The 19,781-nt window shown below is 44.3% G+C and overlaps 1 protein-coding gene across 1 annotated transcript in view; it reads left to right on the top strand.

Moving 5' to 3' along the window:
* FAF1 (Fas associated factor 1) overlaps nucleotides 1-19,781 on the top strand; it is a 354,104-nt gene that overhangs the window by 278,120 nt on the left and 56,203 nt on the right. Inside the window, exon 15 of the mRNA XM_068239060.1 lies at nucleotides 7,474-7,562. Within this exon, the coding sequence (XP_068095161.1) occupies nucleotides 7,474-7,562 (89 nt within the window). The remainder of the gene's footprint in view (nucleotides 1-7,473; nucleotides 7,563-19,781) is intronic.

The raw sequence follows: 19,781 nt of genomic DNA, 5'->3' as shown, positions 1-19,781 counted from the left end.
GAAGTAACTGCTCCCCTGTAACTGTCACCCACAGTAGGAAGTATGATTTCACACCTCTGATCTTTTACTGACAGGTTTTGGACTAGTCAATCATCTCAAGGGAGATTCTCAACCTTTCCATTATTTGAAGTTCCCCATGAGTTGGACTAGTCCAAAAACCTGTAGATGTTAAGAGCTCACATATTAATAACACTTTCTGTAAATGGCAGCTACATGGGAAGTAAACCATTTAAAGTGCAACTACTCCAGGACAGACTCTTACTGTATTGGTACATTTACACATTTATTAATTTTACAGTTTTCTAAACAAAGGTCAGTAGTTCATTTCACCTCTGGTGTCCTTTAAAGAGCAATAGACAGAGGATCAGCATTTGTGACAGAAAATAAGCAATTAAAACCTAAAAATGGTGTCCTACGTTTATCTTATAATGGCAGATTTACATTAAAAAGCACTACAGCCAAATTAAGAAGTAGTAAATTTCTCTGCATATCTCTCGGCAGGGACATGAAATCCTGTTAGGTTTGTGTCACCTTTGAGCAACAAGAAAATGTCACCACTGAAATGACTTTTAAAAGTGAAATGATAATTATTTCCTTGACCTCTCCGGCTTTACGCCTCCCTAATTATCCACTTTACTTCCCAGCAGTACTGTAAGCCGGGTCACCGAAAGTTTGTGACCTCTCGTGTATGACCTCATTATTACTGACTTTTACCTTCGGGTGATAGGTGACCAGACACTGACCAGGCAGCAATGTTTATGTTTTAGTTATTTTTGTCACAACCTTTAAGTGAATCTGTCTGTGTCAAATCCTCAGGGTCGGTTCTCTCATGAAGCAGAGATTACAGGGGCAGCATTTTTGTACTGTGTTTACACTAACGGCCAGCAGTCAGAGTAGGAGAGGTCATCATTGGGGAAAAGCAGCTTGTTGTGCTGTGTGAGGAGTCCGACAGTGAGTGAGGAGGAGCGGGGGGGGGGGGGGGAGGCAGGAGAGCAGCAGTGAGGTGGCACTGCTGTCCTGACTGAGGAGGAATGGAGTGGCTGAGGGTAAGCAGTTTGTCACAGACACCCAGCCAGCCAGTGTGCTGCTGTACTGAGCTGCAGCATGTCATGTGAGAACATTAAATGAAGCAGAGTAAATTGTCAGGTGCTGTGCGATCATTCCAAATTGGGAGGAGGGGGGGCATCCTCACAAGTTTGCCTCAGGCAGCACAAAGTCTAGAACTGGCCCTGCAAATCCTGTGTCAAAGCAAACCTGCTTGCCATCTTATTATATCTAGGCTATTAGCAGTATAAGCACAGTGTAGCAGGTGGACATAAGCTATTTGCCAAAAAATGACTCTAAATTCTGTTGGTTTTACCGGGTCTCCCCAAAATCTGCGATTCGCTGCATATTGACAAAGTTGCATCAATTTTCAGTTTCAATTGGACTATAAATGACATTGGGTAAAAGCGCCCATTAACGGTGCAATTTAAGGGAAACTTCTTATTTCATTATTATTATTTATATAGCGCCAACATCTTCCGCAGCGCTGTACAGAGAATATAGTCTTGTCACTTAACTGCCCCTCAGAGGGGCTCACAATCTATTCCCCGCCATAGCCATATGTCTATGTATTATGTAGTGTATGTATTGGGTCAATTTAGGGGGAAGCCAATCAACTTATCTGTATGTTTTTGGGATATGGGAGGAAACTGGGGTGCCCAGAGGAAACCCATAAAGACACGGGGAGAACATACAAACTCCGTGCAGATAGTTGCCTGGCTATATTCTGCTGCTGATCCTTCTGCCTCTAATACTTTTAGCCATAGCCCCTGAACAAGCATGCAGCAGATCAGGTGTTTCTGACATTATTGTCAGATCTGGCAAGATTAGCTGCATGCTTGTTTCTGGTTGGATTCAGACACAGCATTAGTATTATTATTAAGATTTATAAATATGGCAGTCTCCATATACTTCTCACTTCAGGTTCCCTTGAAAAGATACCCGAGGTGACATGTGACAGGATGAGATAGACATGTGTATATACAGTACCGAGCACACAAATAACTATGCTTTTGAGAGCAGGAAAGAGATAAAAAGGGTCAATAGTACATAGATTGAGCAAAAACCGTAAAACAGTAAAAACTTAAAGGATACTCGAAGTGACGTGTGACATGAGATTGACATGGGTATGTACAGTGCCAAGCACTCTAATAACTATGCTGTGTTCCTTTTTTTTCTTTCTCTGCCTGAAAGAGTTAAATATCAGGTATGTAAGTGGCTGACTCAGTCCTGACTGACAGGAAGTGACTACAGTGTAACCGTCACTGATAAGAAATTCCAATTATAAAACACTTTCCTAGCAGAAAATGGCTTCTGAGAGCAAGAAAGAGATAAAAAAGGTCAATGCTTCATAGATTTTAGCTCTGACATACTTCAATGAATGTGTCATTGAGCAAAAACAATAAAACTGTTAAAACTTAAAAAGTAGATTTAAACAAAATAAAACTGTGGAATATCTTAAAAAGTCATTTTTAGGAGAAGGAAGATAGATACAATCGTTTATTTCATTCGTTTATTTTCACTTCGGGTGTCCTTTAAATAGTAGTTTTAAAGATAAAATAAAACTGGAATATCTTAAGTCATTTTTAGGAGGAGGAGGATGATAGATACAATTGTTTATTGCATTAGTGGTTTTCACCTCAGGTGTCCTGTAACTCTGTATGTTATGGTCAGTGCAAGGTTGGGGGCTCACGCAATGAAGGGGTCAAGCACTTGTTTAGGAAGAATACATTACCAAGCACGTTATTAATTTGCTTTTCTTATGAAACAAATGAAATTCTGCCTCTAGGGCAATGCGTTTGGCGTGGATCAGAGCGAACCATCACATGTACAGAACAGGTGGACGGACTGTATTCTTCCTGGTATGCAGAGATTGTATGAAACTGGATTCCGAGTGTGCACCCTTTCACACTAATAATAGGATTGTGACTTGGGATTATTCCAGGCCGTGGCACCCCAGGGTCCTGCTGGGACATGTTAACATTTACAAAAACACAAAAAAGAAAACACAGAAATTGCTTGTGAAGTTTAAACCTTGTAAATTCAGAAAACCGGGATTAACATCTAAAGCTTAAACTTTGGAGTAGCTACGATACCATTTTGGAATAAGTTATCTGATTATTATTTTTTTTAGTTGCATTGTTTACTCTCTAGCTGAAAGTAGAGAAAGACGAAAAGATTTTTTTCCTCCCTGGTCACATAGGTTCAAACAGTGCCCACTACAATGGAGTGCAACTCTCATTTCTGCCGTTTGTTTTAAAGCGAGATTGTCACCATAAAAATCAAGTTTCAACAGCAACTGGTCTGAGTGTATTAAGTGATAAAGGTGCTAATCCTGCATTCAAAACTTGCACAACTTTTTCTGCTGCTATGATTTGTATTATCACATACTTTAGGAGCACTGGCCCTTTAGTAGTCAGTGCCAAAAAGTTGCATGCTGGGGGTTCTTTTTATCTATAATATATTCCTCATCCCTTTTATTTCCCTGCCTATCTGAAACACGATCCTCTGCTCATTTGTGTTTACAAGCAAGGCTGAGGTGACTCAGCGATTGGAGGAGAAAAGAAAACAAAACTATGTTAAGGGCAGAAATGACATCAGGATTTAACCTCAAACTGCGGGCAAAAGGCATGGTTCCCACCAGGAACAGAATTCTCTTCATTTACTATCTAAAATTCACTGAAATCAAAACGTGGACAGTACAATACATGTGTTATTTAACCTCCTTAGCAGTATGCCCGACACCGTGTCGCGCATACCACTTTGTGGCCCCAGGAGTCCCCCATAATAAAATTATTGTCCCAAATGCCTTTAAACCATTTAGCTAGCACTAGGCTAGCTAGTACAAGTTTCGGGCATCCGCCGCTCCCCTGCGATCCCCCCGTTTATACATTAAACCCCCCCCCCTGGATCCATCGATCGGCGCAGCCTCCCGGCACAGCTTCTGTGTCTCTATGGGGAGGATCGGGTTTGCGCATGACGTCATGTGCGATCCTCCCCATAATGAAGACCGGAGCTGTCCGGGAGGCTGCGTCGATCGCTGGATCCAGGCTGGGTAATGTATAAACGGGGGAGCGGCGGGGATTGGGGGGTGCCCAACACCTTTACTAGCTAGCCTAGTGCTATCTAAATGGTTTACAGTCATTTGGGACAATCATTTTATTAATCAGGCAAAAAGTAACACGCTCAGGAGGGTTAAGTAGATCAAGTATTTATCTACTTATATATGTTTTTTTTTTCCCCTGGCACAGTATGGCTAATCCTCCTGCTTTAGGCTAGTTTCACAGTGGGACGTTAAAGTCCCACGTTACAGCAGCCAGTAACGCAGCCTAACTCACAGCACTGTAAAATCAATGTGCTGTTCACAGTGCACACGTTGTGTTACATTGTAACGCAGCACGTTTAAACAAAGTGCTGCATGCTGTACGTTATACTGGGCTAAGCAGCATTAGACTGTTTGCACATGCTCAGTAATGTTGGAGGAGGAGGTCTCTCCTCCTCCTCCGCGGCCAGCCACATGGCTAATTAATATTCACTGCACTGTGGTGACTGGTGGTGGGACTGTAGTGTTGTCCGGATCATGAACATTTGATCCGGATCTTTTTTTGTGAGTCGAATCATCTGGATCATCACAATGAACGATTTGGTTCACAGTGGATGTCTGTCTGGAAGAAACAGGAACATACAGAATGTACAGTGCAGGGAAAGTCCTGTCCTGCTAGTCACTTCACCCCCAGTCTGCTTCCCTAGTAAAATGATTCAAGTGATTCGGTTCAAAGATCCGGATCTTTTCAATGATCCGATTCGAATGATCCGATCCTTAAAAAGATCTGGACTTCACTATCACTAACTGCTTTGATAGCCACATAACGCAGCTCAATCTGACGTCCAACTTCAACACCACCATGCATTGCGTTAGGGGCACGTTATGCGGCCATAACGTCCCCTAAAACGCAACGTCTTAGTGTGTAAGTAGCCTTAAAGCAAACCTGAAGCGAAAAAAACGTATGGTGAATTGTATGTGTAGTACGGATAACAAATAGAACATTAGTAGCAAAGAAGAGAGTCTCATATTTTTATTTTCAGTTATATATTTTTTTTTCTATGACACTGCATCATTCCTTAACAGTTGTAGGTTTAAAACCACACTCTGGGGTTGATTCACTAAGTTAAATAGCGTGAGTAACCTCCTTTACAACATGGATATGGAGGCTGCCATATTTGTTTCCTTTTAAGCAATACCAGTTACCTGGCTATTCAGCTGATCCTCTGCCTCTAATACATTTAGCCCTATACCCTGAACAAGCATGCAGCAGATCAGGTGTTTCTGACATTATTGCCAGATTTGACAAGATTAGCTGCATGCTTGTTTCTGGTGTTATGCAGCCACTACTGCAGCCAAATAGACCAGCAGGGCTGCCGGGCAACTGGTATTGTTTAAAAGGAAAATATGCAGCCACCATATACCTCTCACTACAGTTGTCCTTTAATCAGTGCGCCTTAATTGTCATTGCTTGCACGTTACACGGGCTAGTGGGAGTGTAGCGTGCCTAGTCAGACTTAGGGGAGTGGGCACTCAGCGCATGCTATGCTGCGGGTGGTGCGGCATAGCAAGCACTATTAACTTGCGCCCGCTCCTTGCAAATAACAAGCGCTCATTTGGTCCCGCCCTGAGCCACGGCTGGTCCAGTCACTTTAAAGGAGAGATCCCGGTGCTTTGATTGGCCAAATGGGCTGTCTGTCAAGTGACAGGCAAAGTGCACTGATCACTAACCCACGTAGCATGCAAGCACTGACAATGCGCAATTAAATAGCACAAGTAACAGGAGTTTACTCTCGCAATTTAACTTCGTGAATTAACCTCTCTGTCTTTTAAGCTATATAAACAAAGCAGAAATAATGGCTCGTTGAAATTTATTGCAGTAAAACTTTATCTTAAAGGAGTGATCCCGAAGCTTTGATTGGCACAATAGGCTGCCTGTCAAGTGACTGCTGCTGCTGATCCCAGATGAATACACATCGCTCTCTGCGAGTGTCTAGAGGAGCCAGACTCCCACTACCTCTGCAGGAACTTTGGCACAGCAGCAGACAGATCTTTGCCTCCGAGCAAACATTGCCTTGATAAAGGGGGCCGACGTGACTCCGAAACGCTGGCCATATTCTTTTACATGGAACCAATAAAGATTAACTTTGGATGTGCCAGCTCTTTGTTGAATACCGCAGAGTTGCCCAACCCTGTCCTCAAGGCCCACCAACAGTACATGTTTTGCTGGAAACCACAAACATTCACAGGTGAGGTCACTCATCAGTGTCTCAGTGGAGCTGAATAACTACCTCTGTGGATGTATACAAAGCATGCAATGTTGGTGGACCTTGAGGACAGGGTTGGGGAACATTAGAATACTGCATAGAGGTCATCATCCCTCTTTGTAACCTATGGCACTCCCCTTAAAGAGAACCAGAAACGAAGCACTTGCATGTATTTTACCATATATATCAATGGGAACATGACAGTAAACACCTACTCTGCTCTTTGTTTCCTTTTTCACTGCACAGTCTTCTTGTTATCAGCCCTGATAAATTCCCGACTGAGCATTCAGTCTAGCTTTTCCCCGTAATGATTCTGGCTGAGTCAGTCTTCTGTGATATGTATTCAAGCCCAAGCCTTCCCCCTTGTGGGTCTGCTTTCCTGCTATGTATCCTCCCAGCAGGAATGCAGAGCCACAAGGGGGCAGGCTAGAGCTTGAAAAGACATCATAGAAGGCTGACTCAGCTAGAATCATTACGGGGAAAAGCTAGACTGAATGCTCAGTCGGGAATTTATCAGGGCTGATAACAAGAATACTGTGCAGTGAAAAAGGAAACAAAAGAGCAGAGTAGGTGTTTACTGTCATGTTCCCACTGATATATATGGTAAAATACATGAGGGTGCTCCATCTCTGGTTCTCTTTAAAGACTATGGGCTTGATTCACAAAGCGGTGCAAAGTGTTTGCACGCCTGTGAAAAGCCCTTTATCACGCCTAAACTCAGTTTAGGCGTGATAAGAAGAAACTCGCGCGATCTCCCGCGCGCAAAGTTTTGCGCGCGTAGCTCACCGCGCTGCGCGCGCAGTGTACCGTGCTTCGCGCGCAGCGTCCATTGAGCCCTATGGGACTTTGCGCGGTTTTGCGCGCGGAAGCTTCGCGCGAAGAGCAGCACAAATCGGTGATAACTCAGCTTTGCACGGCTTATCACGCCTAAAGTCTTTTAGGCGTGATAACTGAGTTATCACCGCTTTGTGAATCAGGGCCATTGTGTTTGATCCTTTACTGTGTGCGTGGCAATACTACAAATGGGCTCCCTTTCCAATTCTGAACTGCTTGTCCGGCTTATCAGGTGACCCAGTAAAGAATATTAACCTCATCTTAGGCTTGTCTCCACTTTTCCAGGGAACACAACTGTGGATGAACTTATGATGAGACTCATTTCAGCGATGGAAATGTTCTCAGCCCAGCAACAAGAAGATATAAAGGATGAGGTAACCAGCAAATTATGACTGATTTCATTAGTATTATTGATTTATAAAGCAGCGACATATTCCTTAGTACTGTTCAAAGCTAAAAGCAAACAAAGGGCACATAATACAGACTGTGGGTCTGGCTCGGGTTTAACTCACAGGAGCCTATAGGCACAGACTTCCTGGCACCCTAGACTCCGCCCTCCATGAACTTACAAACACCTGCTGAACCGCACCGCAGGTGTGCTGGCTGCCCCACTGTCACTTCTCCCTTACTTCCCTTGCCCATCACAGGTAGCTACAGGTGCCCCTTAGTATTAGGTAGCTAGAGCTATCCTAAGTATTATGAAGTAGAGGTGCCCCCGACTGAAGGGAGGTCTTGTCAGTGGAATGCAGAGACCCGGGCGAGTAACCTCATTTACACTCTGCTCAGGGCTGTGCATAGATGAGGCATTAAGGAGGGGAGGGGAGTGAGACGCCTTTCCGGCATTAGGCACCTGTAGGCACAAGCCTATAGTGCCTTCGGGTAAATCCGGCCCTGCTACACCAAATATAGACACTGGTACAAAATACAGAACTGGTAATTACAGTGACAAATGTACCATGATAAATAAAATGTGTAACAAATTCCAAGACACAAAGGGCGAGAGAGCCCTGCCCTTGTGAGCTTACAATCTAAAGGAATGGGGGGAAACAAGAGGTGGGGTAGTGTATATAATGTGCAAACCTAGAGAGAGTGTACAAATACAAGAATAGATAAAATACAGTCAGTCACACACCTGGAACATGCATGTGGACAGACACACACCTGGAACATGCATGTGGACAGACACACACCTGGAACATGCATGTGGACAGTCACACACCTGGAACATGCATGTGGATAGTCACACACCTGGAACGTGCATGTGGACAGTCACACACCTGGAACGTGCATGTGGACAGACACACACCTGGAACATGCATGTGGACAGTCACACACCTGGAACATGCATGTGGACAGTCACACACCTGGAACATGCATGTGGACAGACACACACCTGGAACGTGCATGTGGGCAGACACACACCTGGAACGTGCATGTGGGCAGACACACACCTGGAACGTGCATGTGGGCAGACACACACCTGGAACGTGCATGTGGACAGTCACACACCTGGAACATGCATGTGGACAGTCACACACCTGGAACATGCATGCGAACAGTCACACACCTGGAACATGCATGTGGATAGTCACACACCTGGAACGTGCATGTGGACATTCACACACCTGGAACATGCATGTGGACAGTCCCACACCTGGAAAATGCATGTGGACAGTCCCACCTGGAACATGCATGTGGACAGACACACACCTGGAACATGCATGTGGACAGACACACACCTGGAACGTGCATGTGGACAGTCACACACCTGGAACGTGCATGTGGACAGACACACACCTGGAACATGCATGTGGACAGACACACACTTGGAACATGTATACGGACAGTGACACACTTGGAACATGCGTACGGACAGTCAGACACCTGGAACCTGCTTGGGGACAGTCACATCCCTGGAACATGTATGCGGACAGTCAGGCACCAGCATGTATGGGGACAGTCACACACCTGGAACATGTATGGGGACTGTAGAGTAACAGCAGCTAATCAACTTACGTGTACTGGGTCACAGAACTTCCTTTCTGCTCTGGAAGATAAATAACAGCATAATAGCCTTTAAAGAAAAAACATTTCTTTGTTACAGCTGATACAAATCCTGTAATACATTTTCAGTGTGTCTACTTTCTGTTTTCATGGAAGCAGACATAGGGTTAACAGCCTATGTTTACAAATTAGCTGCTCTGCCGAGGCACCCAGCTGTTGCCGCTGAGAGATCAAGTTACTCTTGTGATTAGTTGCAGATGAGGGGGAATTAGACAGGCTAAACTCTAAATACATACAGGGTGCATTTCTGTTTTCCTTCTGTCCTGTGCAAGAGTTCAGGTCCACTTAAACCATTTATTTGCAGAACAAAATTTTAACAGCCATATAAAATATAGGAAATGCGAAGCTGTAGATATTAAAAAATAATAATAATTAAAATGCACTGATAACCGGTAGAGTTGCCCTTTAAAAGACAACCTCCTTTCTAATGTTAGAAAATTGACGGGTAGAGAGGTTTGTATTTTATGGCCGCTCCATGCTCACATCTGGTTGGCTGCTACCTGTTACTGCTTGTTTCCACTTTTTCGTCTAGTGCACGGTTTATGTTTCTGTTGTTGGTGTCGTCGTTAAAGTTCATTCAGAGAACGAGATATTCTTTACAATGTATATATTTGCAGAGTGGGGGTTAATGCGTGAAATATTTATCTTCTTATTATCTCAATACGTTTTTAATACCCTCTTATCCGAAGGGATAGGCTGAGTGGAGGGAAAGGGATCCTCTTAAGCTTAATCCTCAGCACTCTCTCTCGCAGAGCCCGTTAATGCACTGTAATTGGCTGCTGAGGGTTTTTGGAGAGGGGCCAGGTTTGCAGGAGACACAGTTTTACAGTAATGGGAGATGCACAGGAAGGGGACAGTTTTGTGCGACGCTCTTTGTGTCGCTGCCAGCGAAAGGGGGTCGCAGCCCGGAATGTGCCATAATCCTCCCCCCCTCGTGCGCCGTGATTGACACCTCCTATTTGCGGACCTTGTTCAGCCACGTCCGCGGATTCCCCCGGGCGCAGTTCATGGAGGTTAACCGGCGGTCAAGTTGTTAGGCGCATATTTCACTTAAAGGAAATGCCCACAGCCGCTCGCGACATTTAACCTCAATTAACACAACCCGGACTAAGAGAGTCAAAGTTTCAGGAGTAGAAACTTTGAACGAAACCTTAGACATTTTATCTGATTTGTTGTGCTGAGAGGAGCACACCATTTGTTTTTTACAGTTAACTTGTTTGTAAAGACACGCTGCTTTCTTTGTCACATGAAGATACTGCTTATCTTGCGGTCATGCTGATCATCTGGGAATTTTTTTCTTTTTGGTGGGGGGGGCGGGGGGGGGGGCATTTACCACACATAAAATGAATGAGAAGTGCAAACACCAGATCTGCATGCAAGTCATTTGACTTTTCCAGAGGGAGTTACTTTGGAACAGCTGCATCAAATGTGAATGGCAAAGTCCCCTCTTCATGAATTGCAAAGCAGCACGCAGGGGAAACAACTTACAAGACCTCAGGGCATCGATTCCTCTTCCCGTCCTCCTTTGCTGCATCCGCACTGTACGGCTCCAATGCGTGCATGTGACCCAATGCAGGTCAGGTGACATGCCAGGGACCGTATGAAAATGCAACTGCAGGAGTGAAGAAGACTGTCACCCAAAGGTTTTGAATGTTGTTTTCACTGCGTGAGACTTTTTAAAATACAAAAAGGCACACCCCCATAGCTGCCCGCCCGACCGCCAGTATCTTAATTGAGTGGTCCTCAAACTAAGGCCCGCGGGCCAAATGCGGCCCCCTGAGGCTTTTTCACTGGCCCCCCAAACACAAAATGTATAACTTATGGATGCAGCTCAACCTGCACCTGTAAATATAGGCGGCCCGCATATAGAATAGCAGTGCTGGCAACAACCATCCACATACTATAGAAGCCAGTGAGCAGTCATTCGCTGGCTTCCAATTCAATTCTGCATCAGGTGACTGCTGTCCAACTGGATGGCAGGTTGTCACCTGAGTATGCTTCACTGCCTGGTGCACAAAGACGTTCTTCGGGTGCCGCATGACTGAATGGCAGCTGCTGGGAGTTCTCCTCCGGGCATGATTGGGGGGAATCATTACCTAGATTCAATGTAATGTTTTTCAACATCATTTTATGCATGTTCCGGCCCCCAACAGTCTGAAGTATGTTGATCTGGCCCTTGACTGAAAAAGTTTGCGGACCCCTGTCTTAGTTGATATTTTTGGATGGTTGAGTTCCTGTTTACTGGGACTTTACTGTATTTGAACAGTTTTATTCCATTGCCGATGAGCTTCTTTTTCTGTCTGGCACGTCACCTAAACTCTTTCTGTAGTCTTTTTGTTAGAACTGGGCCCTATTACATTTTCTGCACATCTCCTCTGTTCATATACTTTTTTTTTCGATTATCTTTCTTCATTTCCCAGCACAGAATTTCAGTGGGATACGGGTCAGTGCTCTGACTTGGCCATCGTGGAAAATCTTTTTTTTCTTTAGAACTGTATATATGAGAAAACTTTATTCAGTGTTTATGTGATTGACGCAGTAGTTTGGTGGTTGATAGAAAATCCTCCAGGAAAGAAGTTATTACAGAGCCAGTGACCCGACGCTTCGCCCGAAGTGGCTTCCTGGAATTAAAAAACGCTCTCCGGCTTTGAAACGTTAAGATTCGGCACTGACGGCTGATTTTCTTTCTGCAGACTGACATGAGAAAAATCAATATTTTCCTTTTTGTGGCTTTAGTGTTTCAACGCGTCGCCTTCCTCGAAATCCCGGCCAGTTATCTATTGTTCCGCCCTTACCTGGCCTCTGGAAGATCAAAATGTATCTAAATGCGAGTAGTCCCTTTTGTGGGCAGACAATGGAGGACAGGATACAGATTCCAGCTACTGCTACTGTTGTCATCTCAATAGTTCCAGCAGGTTCATGAAAACCACAAGACGATCAACAAAACTGCTTTGTGCGGGAAGAAAATAGTACACTGCTGCAGTGTTTACAGAGCTTGTCTGGGTTCATTGTTCTTCCCGGAGCCTGGTTCCTGTAAAATGTATGAAGAATATTACTAAAGCAGCAGATTGAAGCGTTTCTCTGGGTGCTGACATGGTGCCTTATGCAGTGAAATGAAAATGCTACAATTTAGTGTTGACATCTTCTGCAGCACTTTACTGAGTACATAGCCATGTCACTGACTGTCCTCAGAGGAGTTTGGAATCCTCTTGTATTATGATTACTGAAGTCTGTCCATTATTGGGGGACGGCAAGGTCCAACAGTGGTCATGTGACTGATTTATGTGGGTAGAATGAGGAATCACTGGAGTATAATATGACAGTTCTCACGGGCATAAATAGAGGGGCTGTAGCAAGTCAAGAAGCCTGATAATGTCCCTTGTCTGATGGTTCCTTTCAACAAAATTATTATTTTTTTAATATATAGCGCCAACATCTTTTGTAGCGATGTACCCAGTACAAAACAAATAGTGGGAAGCATAGGTGCGTATAAAGTTCAAAGCTCTGTACAATCAGTTACATGTTCATTTGATAAATGACAGCAGAATAAGAAGCACTAGGAGGAGATCCCTGCTCTTGTGAGCTTGTGAGGGTATTGTGGTGGAGACACAGAAGTTTGAGAATGGGGCAGTGAGCCTCCAATGCTGCCTATTGCAAATTATAGGCTTGTATGAACTGGTGTGTTTTGAGTACATTTGAAGGATTGCAGGCTCGGAGAGTGAGGGACTGGATGTGTGAGAGCGTTCCAAAGGAGAGGTGGCGCTCATGAGAAGTCCTGGATGCGGGAGTGAGAGGAGGCATTGCACAGCTCAGCTCCATCCAGTGCTAATATTTTCTTCTGAACTTCGGTGAGGTTGGGGAGAATGTTAGAGTACCTAAATTATAAATTTAATCATAAGTTGCCAGGATATATAAAATCACACATTATAAAGTGTGATTTTTCTCAACCCCAGGGTCCCGTGTTCCCAAATGGTCTTGAAATCCCCGCCCTCAGTATGAAATTGGGCCCTGGGCTTTTTTTTTTTTTTTTCTCCAAACCATAGGAGCAAAGGATGCTGGGGGATTGAGGTCATAACTCAACCCCTCATGTCTATGTGATCTAATCTAGGCTGACAGGCAGACATCTGAAATAAGAATTATAGCAAACAGACATAAGACAGGCTGCAGCTGTTTTCCTGTGTCTTCTCTCTCCTACACACTGTGAAGAGAAAAGTAATTTGATGCAGGCAGGCAGACAGCAGGGGAGGGCGGGGCAGGGAGTTAACCAGGCTGAAGAGGAGGGCACAGTGCTTTAGCAAAGCTTCAGCTTCAGAAGGAATAAGGAAGTGCTACTTACCGATATAAATGTGAGTCTGTTCTATCCAATATGATGTACCAGATGTAAACTTCATATGTTCATCTAACTGTACACAGAGCCTAGACTACATATATGTATTGCCATTCAGACCTTTTTTGTCTGGAGGTGGTCTTTAAAGCAGACCTGAACTCAGAACTTCCCCTCTGCTCTAAAAGATAAGCAACAGCATAATAACCTTTACAGAAAAAAAATTTCTTTGTTACAGCTGATACAAATCCTGCAATAAATCTGCAGTGTGTCTACTTCCTGCTTTCATGGAAGCAGACATATTGTTAACATCCTGTGTTTGCAAATTAGCTGCTCTGCCGTGGCAGAGGAGATTCCTGAGCTGACACCGCTGAGAAATAAAATTACGGTGGCGATTAGTCACAGATGAGGGGAATTCGACAGGCTAAACTCGCTACACACGGTGCATTTCTCTCCGTTTCCCTTCTGGCCTGTGCAAGAGTTCAGGTCCAGGTAAATGCTAATTTGTACTTTTTGCTTTGGTGCAGTTTGCAGTGAGAGTTTCCATGGTGATGAGCTTTCAGTACTGTTTACATTGTTTGGCATTTAACAGGTTCTTTGGAAACTAGACATTTTTGTTTGATATTTTGTTTTCTTCTTACGTACAGCAGACTGTCCCTCCGCTTCTTGTATTGAGCAGTACGGTAGCAGGGAAGCGATAGACCTGGTGACTGATGGCTCCTGTAGACAGAGGGTTGGCAGGGAGGCTGCCTGTTGATGGACAGGTTGAGCCTGGAATAACAGACATGAATAACAGTTGAGGTTAACACATTTAAACCTAACAAGACCTCAAGGACCAAACAGGCAGCTTTGGATTCCTGCACCTGAACCGTGCCTGAGGATATCATCTGAAAGGATTACAGTAACACTGTGTGACAAGCTTGCCACGGGTGGAGCTGCCGTTCCGTGACTCAGCGCATCTGAGAATTTCTTCCCCGTACATTTTTTTGTTTTCTTGCTGTCAGACTTTATTACAGTACACTGGATGGATACGGCAAAACAAGGACAGATGTGCTTCTGTAACCGTGTGCCAAAACGGCAACATTGTCAGCCCTCTGACCAACAACCAAAACTTAAAGTGTACCTGAGACCTTAAGTATTGGTGTATTTATACTTACCTGGGGCTTCCTCCAGCCCCATGAGGTGCGCAGGCTCCCTCGCCGTCCTCTCCATTATCCTGTTATCGCCGCCTGTTGTGGCCATTAGTGCACTTCAGAGACGCAGAATGCACCTGGGACCGTGGCAGGAGGTGCACACACGGCCAAGCTACGCATGCTCCGAAGAACATGGCCGGGCAGATTACCGGCGGTGATAACAAAACAACGGATTTACCGAGGAGGACAGCGAGGGAACCCATGCACCTCATGGGGCTGAAGGAAGCGCCAGGTAAGTATAAGTACACCGATATTCAACTTCTTTACGTCCACTCCACGCCAATGGGCGTGGCCGCGGCGGCTGCCCCAGGACCGCCTAACTCCAATTGGCGTCAGGTCCTGGAGCCGGCTGGCCCGTGGAGGGGCCACGCATGCGCAGAAGAGCCTACTGGTGCAACTGAGCAGGATTACTGGGACTAATTAGGGCTGAACGAAGGCACCCGGGAGGACGGCAAGGGAGACATTCATGCTCTTGGGGCTGGAGGAAGCCCCAGGTGAAAATAAAATCTTTATATTCTGACATCTCAGGTACACTTTAAGGTAATTAGCTTCCTTCCAAAATTGTCCTAAACGGTCATGTGACTGATAGGGAGGGTATACAATTTTTTTTAACTTGAAGAAAGCAAGATGTCATCACATTTCTTCCCATGACACAGAGATAAGATTATGCCACTTTAGCCAACTAGTTTAGTTTTCAATGTACATTAGCCCCCAAAAAATTTTTAGTTATGTACGGTATGTAGGACATGACAATGATGAGATCTGGTGAAGGAATTTATACGTCAGGTTTGCCATTCAGAAGTCAGAAGTGTGAATAGGTTTCAACTATACAGTAAGATAAGAGTGTCCCCACTAAAGCGGAGTAGCCACCGCCAGATGTATCTGGGATCTCCACTGAGGAACGATCGTTCCCCGATCCATCTGACTGACTCTTCAAGCATTTACATGATTGTGGCAAAGCCCATAAATGTCAATGGGGATCGTAACGATCCTCCACAATTCAATCCAGCATTAGGTGGCGTGCATCTTAAAACCTAGTTCAATGGATTTTAGTTAAAAGATGTTGCGCAACATCGTGAAAAACGTTAGACATGAAAAATTGTCAGAAATTTTTTGGGACGTGGTTATGGGCCTTTAGGCTTCTATCTGCTTTTAAATCTGTTGTGGTCCCGTGCACACAGTCCTTTGTGATTGTATTAGAATAGCACATTTCAGAAAACAGAAGGCACATCAGGTGAATTGTCTGCTGGGAAAGCTCTGGAATAGGGACATTACGCTGTTGTAGAGTAGAGTGGTTCCAAATAAACACGATTTTCACTTTTCATAAAAGGGGATTTTAGCTCTAAGCCGGAGAATGAGAATCCCTTCCACTATTGCATCAGTACTGAAAGCAGGTTGACCTTCTCGAGCGCTCAGCAGTCGTGTCTTGTAGCTCTGAAGAAGCATCTTAGAGTTCTCCAGAAGTCTTTGCTCTCTAGGAAAAGGCAAAGCCGGTGCCTTAAGTTTCAGCCTCTTGGAATTGGAAGCCAGACATAGATTTCATTCCTCCTTGAGATTGTGATTGTGGGATGTTAATTGAGATATTATGGAGCCATATAAATGCTGTGGGGTGCCACTCAGGACAACGGTAACAGAATCTGTATGGCCAAACCAGCTATTGTGAGAAACAGTTGACCCGGGACTCCACCTGAATTTATAGTAGCAAAAATGCTTTATTGCAAGACTGAAGTACCAGAGCTCTGGTACTGCAAACATGCAATAAAGCAATTTTGCTACTATCAATCCAGATGGCATCCTTACATAGTTATTTTGGTTGAAAAAAGACATACGTCCATCGAGTTCAACCAGTAGTTGGGTGAGTTGTTTTCATTTGGACTTTTTGCCTTTAAGGCTTTGGTAGATATATGTGGAAGAATTTAGAGGTTGAGTGAATGGTGGCCTTCTACATATGGACACCCAGTTGTATGTACCTGGCTCTGTTACAACTCTGGCACTTTATTCGGCCTGAGGAAAAGGGCGCAGACCCACGAAATGCGTTGCCTGCGGTTAATAAAATTCATGTTTATGTGCATTTGTCATTGAGGTAAGCCACCTCTATTTTTCTATTTTTAGCGGTTTTATCATCTTCTGGGAACCTCTTACCCCCCATTGTGACCCAGTTATAGTACAGCTAATCTGGAGAACAGAAGATTGAGTCAGAGAATGGGATATTAGAGCATGTTGACTGAATATTGTTTTGCTCCTCCTCAGAAATGACTTAGATGCTAAAGAAACATTTTCAGAAAGGTTCCGTTTATCTCTGTGCTTCATAACTTCATACCTCGCAAATGGTTGTCATGTTGTCTCCAAACAGAATGTAGAGATACAAGCCATTTAGGACGTGTCTGTCAAGGAACTAAAAGAAGCAACAGAAGCAATTTCAAAGATGGTTTAACCATTGTCTGTATTTCTTTCCTTGTGAACTGACCTCCAAGTCACGAGCTGAGGATCTTTTAGAGCTGTGTCCTGCCTGCTTCACTGGGAGAGCTGTTATAAAGTATGGGATATTGCTTAAAAAACTGAAGACCACCAGCTGCACTATTCGACCACTGGAAACAACTGAGTGGGGCTTATCTCCAGTGTAAAATTTTAATAGCTTGCATTTACACACCCTTCAGAAGAGCAAGGTTGGTGTTGGGCATATTGTTAGAAAGGTTAGTGTTGGGCTTGTTGGTAGGAAGGCTAGTGTTGGACGTATTGGTAGGAAGGTTAGTGTTGGGCGTATTGGTAGGAAGGTTAATGTCGGGCTTATTGGTAGGTAGGTTAGTGTTAGGCGCATTGGTAGGAAGGTGCGTGTTGGGCGTATTGGTAGGTAGGTTAGTGTTGGGCGTATTGGTAGGTAGGTTGTTGTTGGGCGTATTGGAAGGCATGTTAGTGTTGGGCGCATTGGTAGGTAGGTTAAAGTTGGGCACAATGGTAGGAATGTTAGTGTTAGGGAAGGAATACACTAGGCAGAATAACATATACATTTTCCACTGTGTGCTATGGAAATACCCTTGGGCATATTGGTAGGACGGTTAGCGTTAGGCATATTGGTAGGAAGGTTAGTGTTATGCTTATTGGTAGGAAGGTTAGTGTTAGGCATATTGGTAGGAAGGTTAGTGTTAGGCATATTGGTAGGAAGGTTAGTGTTAGGCATATTGGTAGGAAGGTTAGTGTTAGGCATATTGGTAGGAAGGTTAGTGTTAGGCATATTGGTAGGAAGGTTAATGTTAGGCATATTGGTAGGAAGGTTAGTTAGATAGGCATATTGGTAGGAAGGTTAGTTAGTTAGGCATATTGGTAGGAAGGTTAGTGTTAGGCATATCGGTAGGAAGGTCAGTGTTAGGCATATCGGTAGGAAGGTCAGTGTTAGGCATATCGGTAGGAAGGTCAGTGTTAGGCATATTGGTAGGAAGGTTAGTGTTAGGCATATTGGTAGGAAGGTTAGTGTTAGGCATATTGGTAGGAAGGTTAGTGTTAGGCATATCAGTAGGTAGGTTAGTTTTTGGGCATATTGGTAGGAAGGTTAGTGTTAGGCATATCAGTAGGTAGGTTCGTTTTTGGGCATATTGGTAGGAAGGTTAGTATTGTGCATATTGTGAGGAAGTTAGAAGGGTACTATTGGGTATGAAAAACAACTGTCACTACCCATAGTAGAATATTGGTAACATAGTGTTACCAATAATCTAATGATCAGCCCCACTCATGCCTAAAATACCACCGCTTACAAATATACACCCGTGATGACTCCCATCTGCTAGAGTTTATATAATAAGTATGGCCTCCATGACTCCTCCACCCTGTATGGGGTAGCCTTATATTGAGGGGGAGGTTGGGACCCTCAGAAATCTGGGTCCATCTACAGCTGCAAGGGGTTACTCCTCCATGCAGTTGTGTTGCAGAAACAGCGCAGTGTTTCTTTTCCCGCCCCTCCTGTCTTTTTTCCCTTTTTTCATGGTAAAATGTCAGACGAGCGAAATCGACTGAAATCCTGTTCTAGGTCCAGCAGCAATCCTGGCACAGCACAGGATATATACCCTCCATCCCGGGCTGCATGTAAACAACTAATGGGACATAAAAAATTAATTAACTGTAAAGTTCATTTCTGTTGTGCTAAAGTAATAGGCGGCCTTTTTTGTTTATCCCGTGCCAAACAACATCGGATGGCAGAGAGCAGCTCCGTCTAATTCCCGTCACCGCCGGCGGAGGAGAGGCAGCCGTACGCGAGCGTGGTTCACGGGAGATGATAAAAATAGGAGAATATTATCCTCTGCTTATTATGCGGCAGCGGGGCTGATGGCGAGGCCGCCGCGGCTGCAGATTGCTGGCATTAGACGGGAGCTTAGAACAGAATGGGATTTGCAGGCTGACATTTGTATCTAGTTCTCTTCATCTGCGGAACGCGGCGGATAATGCAGCAGCTGACACCTGCGTGCGCTCGCCGCGCATCCGGGGAGACGCTTCAAAGGTTACATTCTAATATATGCCTGTTTATCGTTCTTATACACTGTCCTTCTATCTTCCAAACATACATCATATTGTTGCCGTGGCCCCTCGGTAGATTGCTATAGGGAGGATTTACAAAAACAAAGCAAGAGAAGTAGGAATAATTCCGGTATCAGCTCATAAGCATTGAAGAACTGTAGTCCAAATAACAATGAATATTTGTTAATATTGAATAATTGTTTTTCTTTCTTTCTATTTTGTTGTTTTGGTTTATTTTTTCAATATTCATTTATAACTCATTTAGTCCGTGTTTGCCCATTTTAAAATCTTCTCTCTCCCTGATTTACTTTCTGAAAACATCTTTAGTCCTGTCAGGTGGTGTGGAATGTCTGTTTACCGAAAGTTCTAAAGCCAGTAGAAAAGATCTCTGGTCACCAAGAATGCTCGGGGAAGGGGGGGGGGGGGCTAGAATTCAGCATAAGAAATGGCCTAGGCTAAGCCTCAGTTGAAGTACAGGACTTGACACCACTATAAAGCAATATATT

Source organism: Hyperolius riggenbachi, chromosome 6 (genome assembly GCF_040937935.1).
Source record: "Hyperolius riggenbachi isolate aHypRig1 chromosome 6, aHypRig1.pri, whole genome shotgun sequence".
Classification (NCBI taxonomy): Eukaryota; Metazoa; Chordata; class Amphibia; order Anura; family Hyperoliidae; genus Hyperolius; species Hyperolius riggenbachi.
The sequence above is the reverse complement of the archived record's forward strand: the minus strand, read 5'-3'. Positions and strand labels throughout refer to the sequence as shown.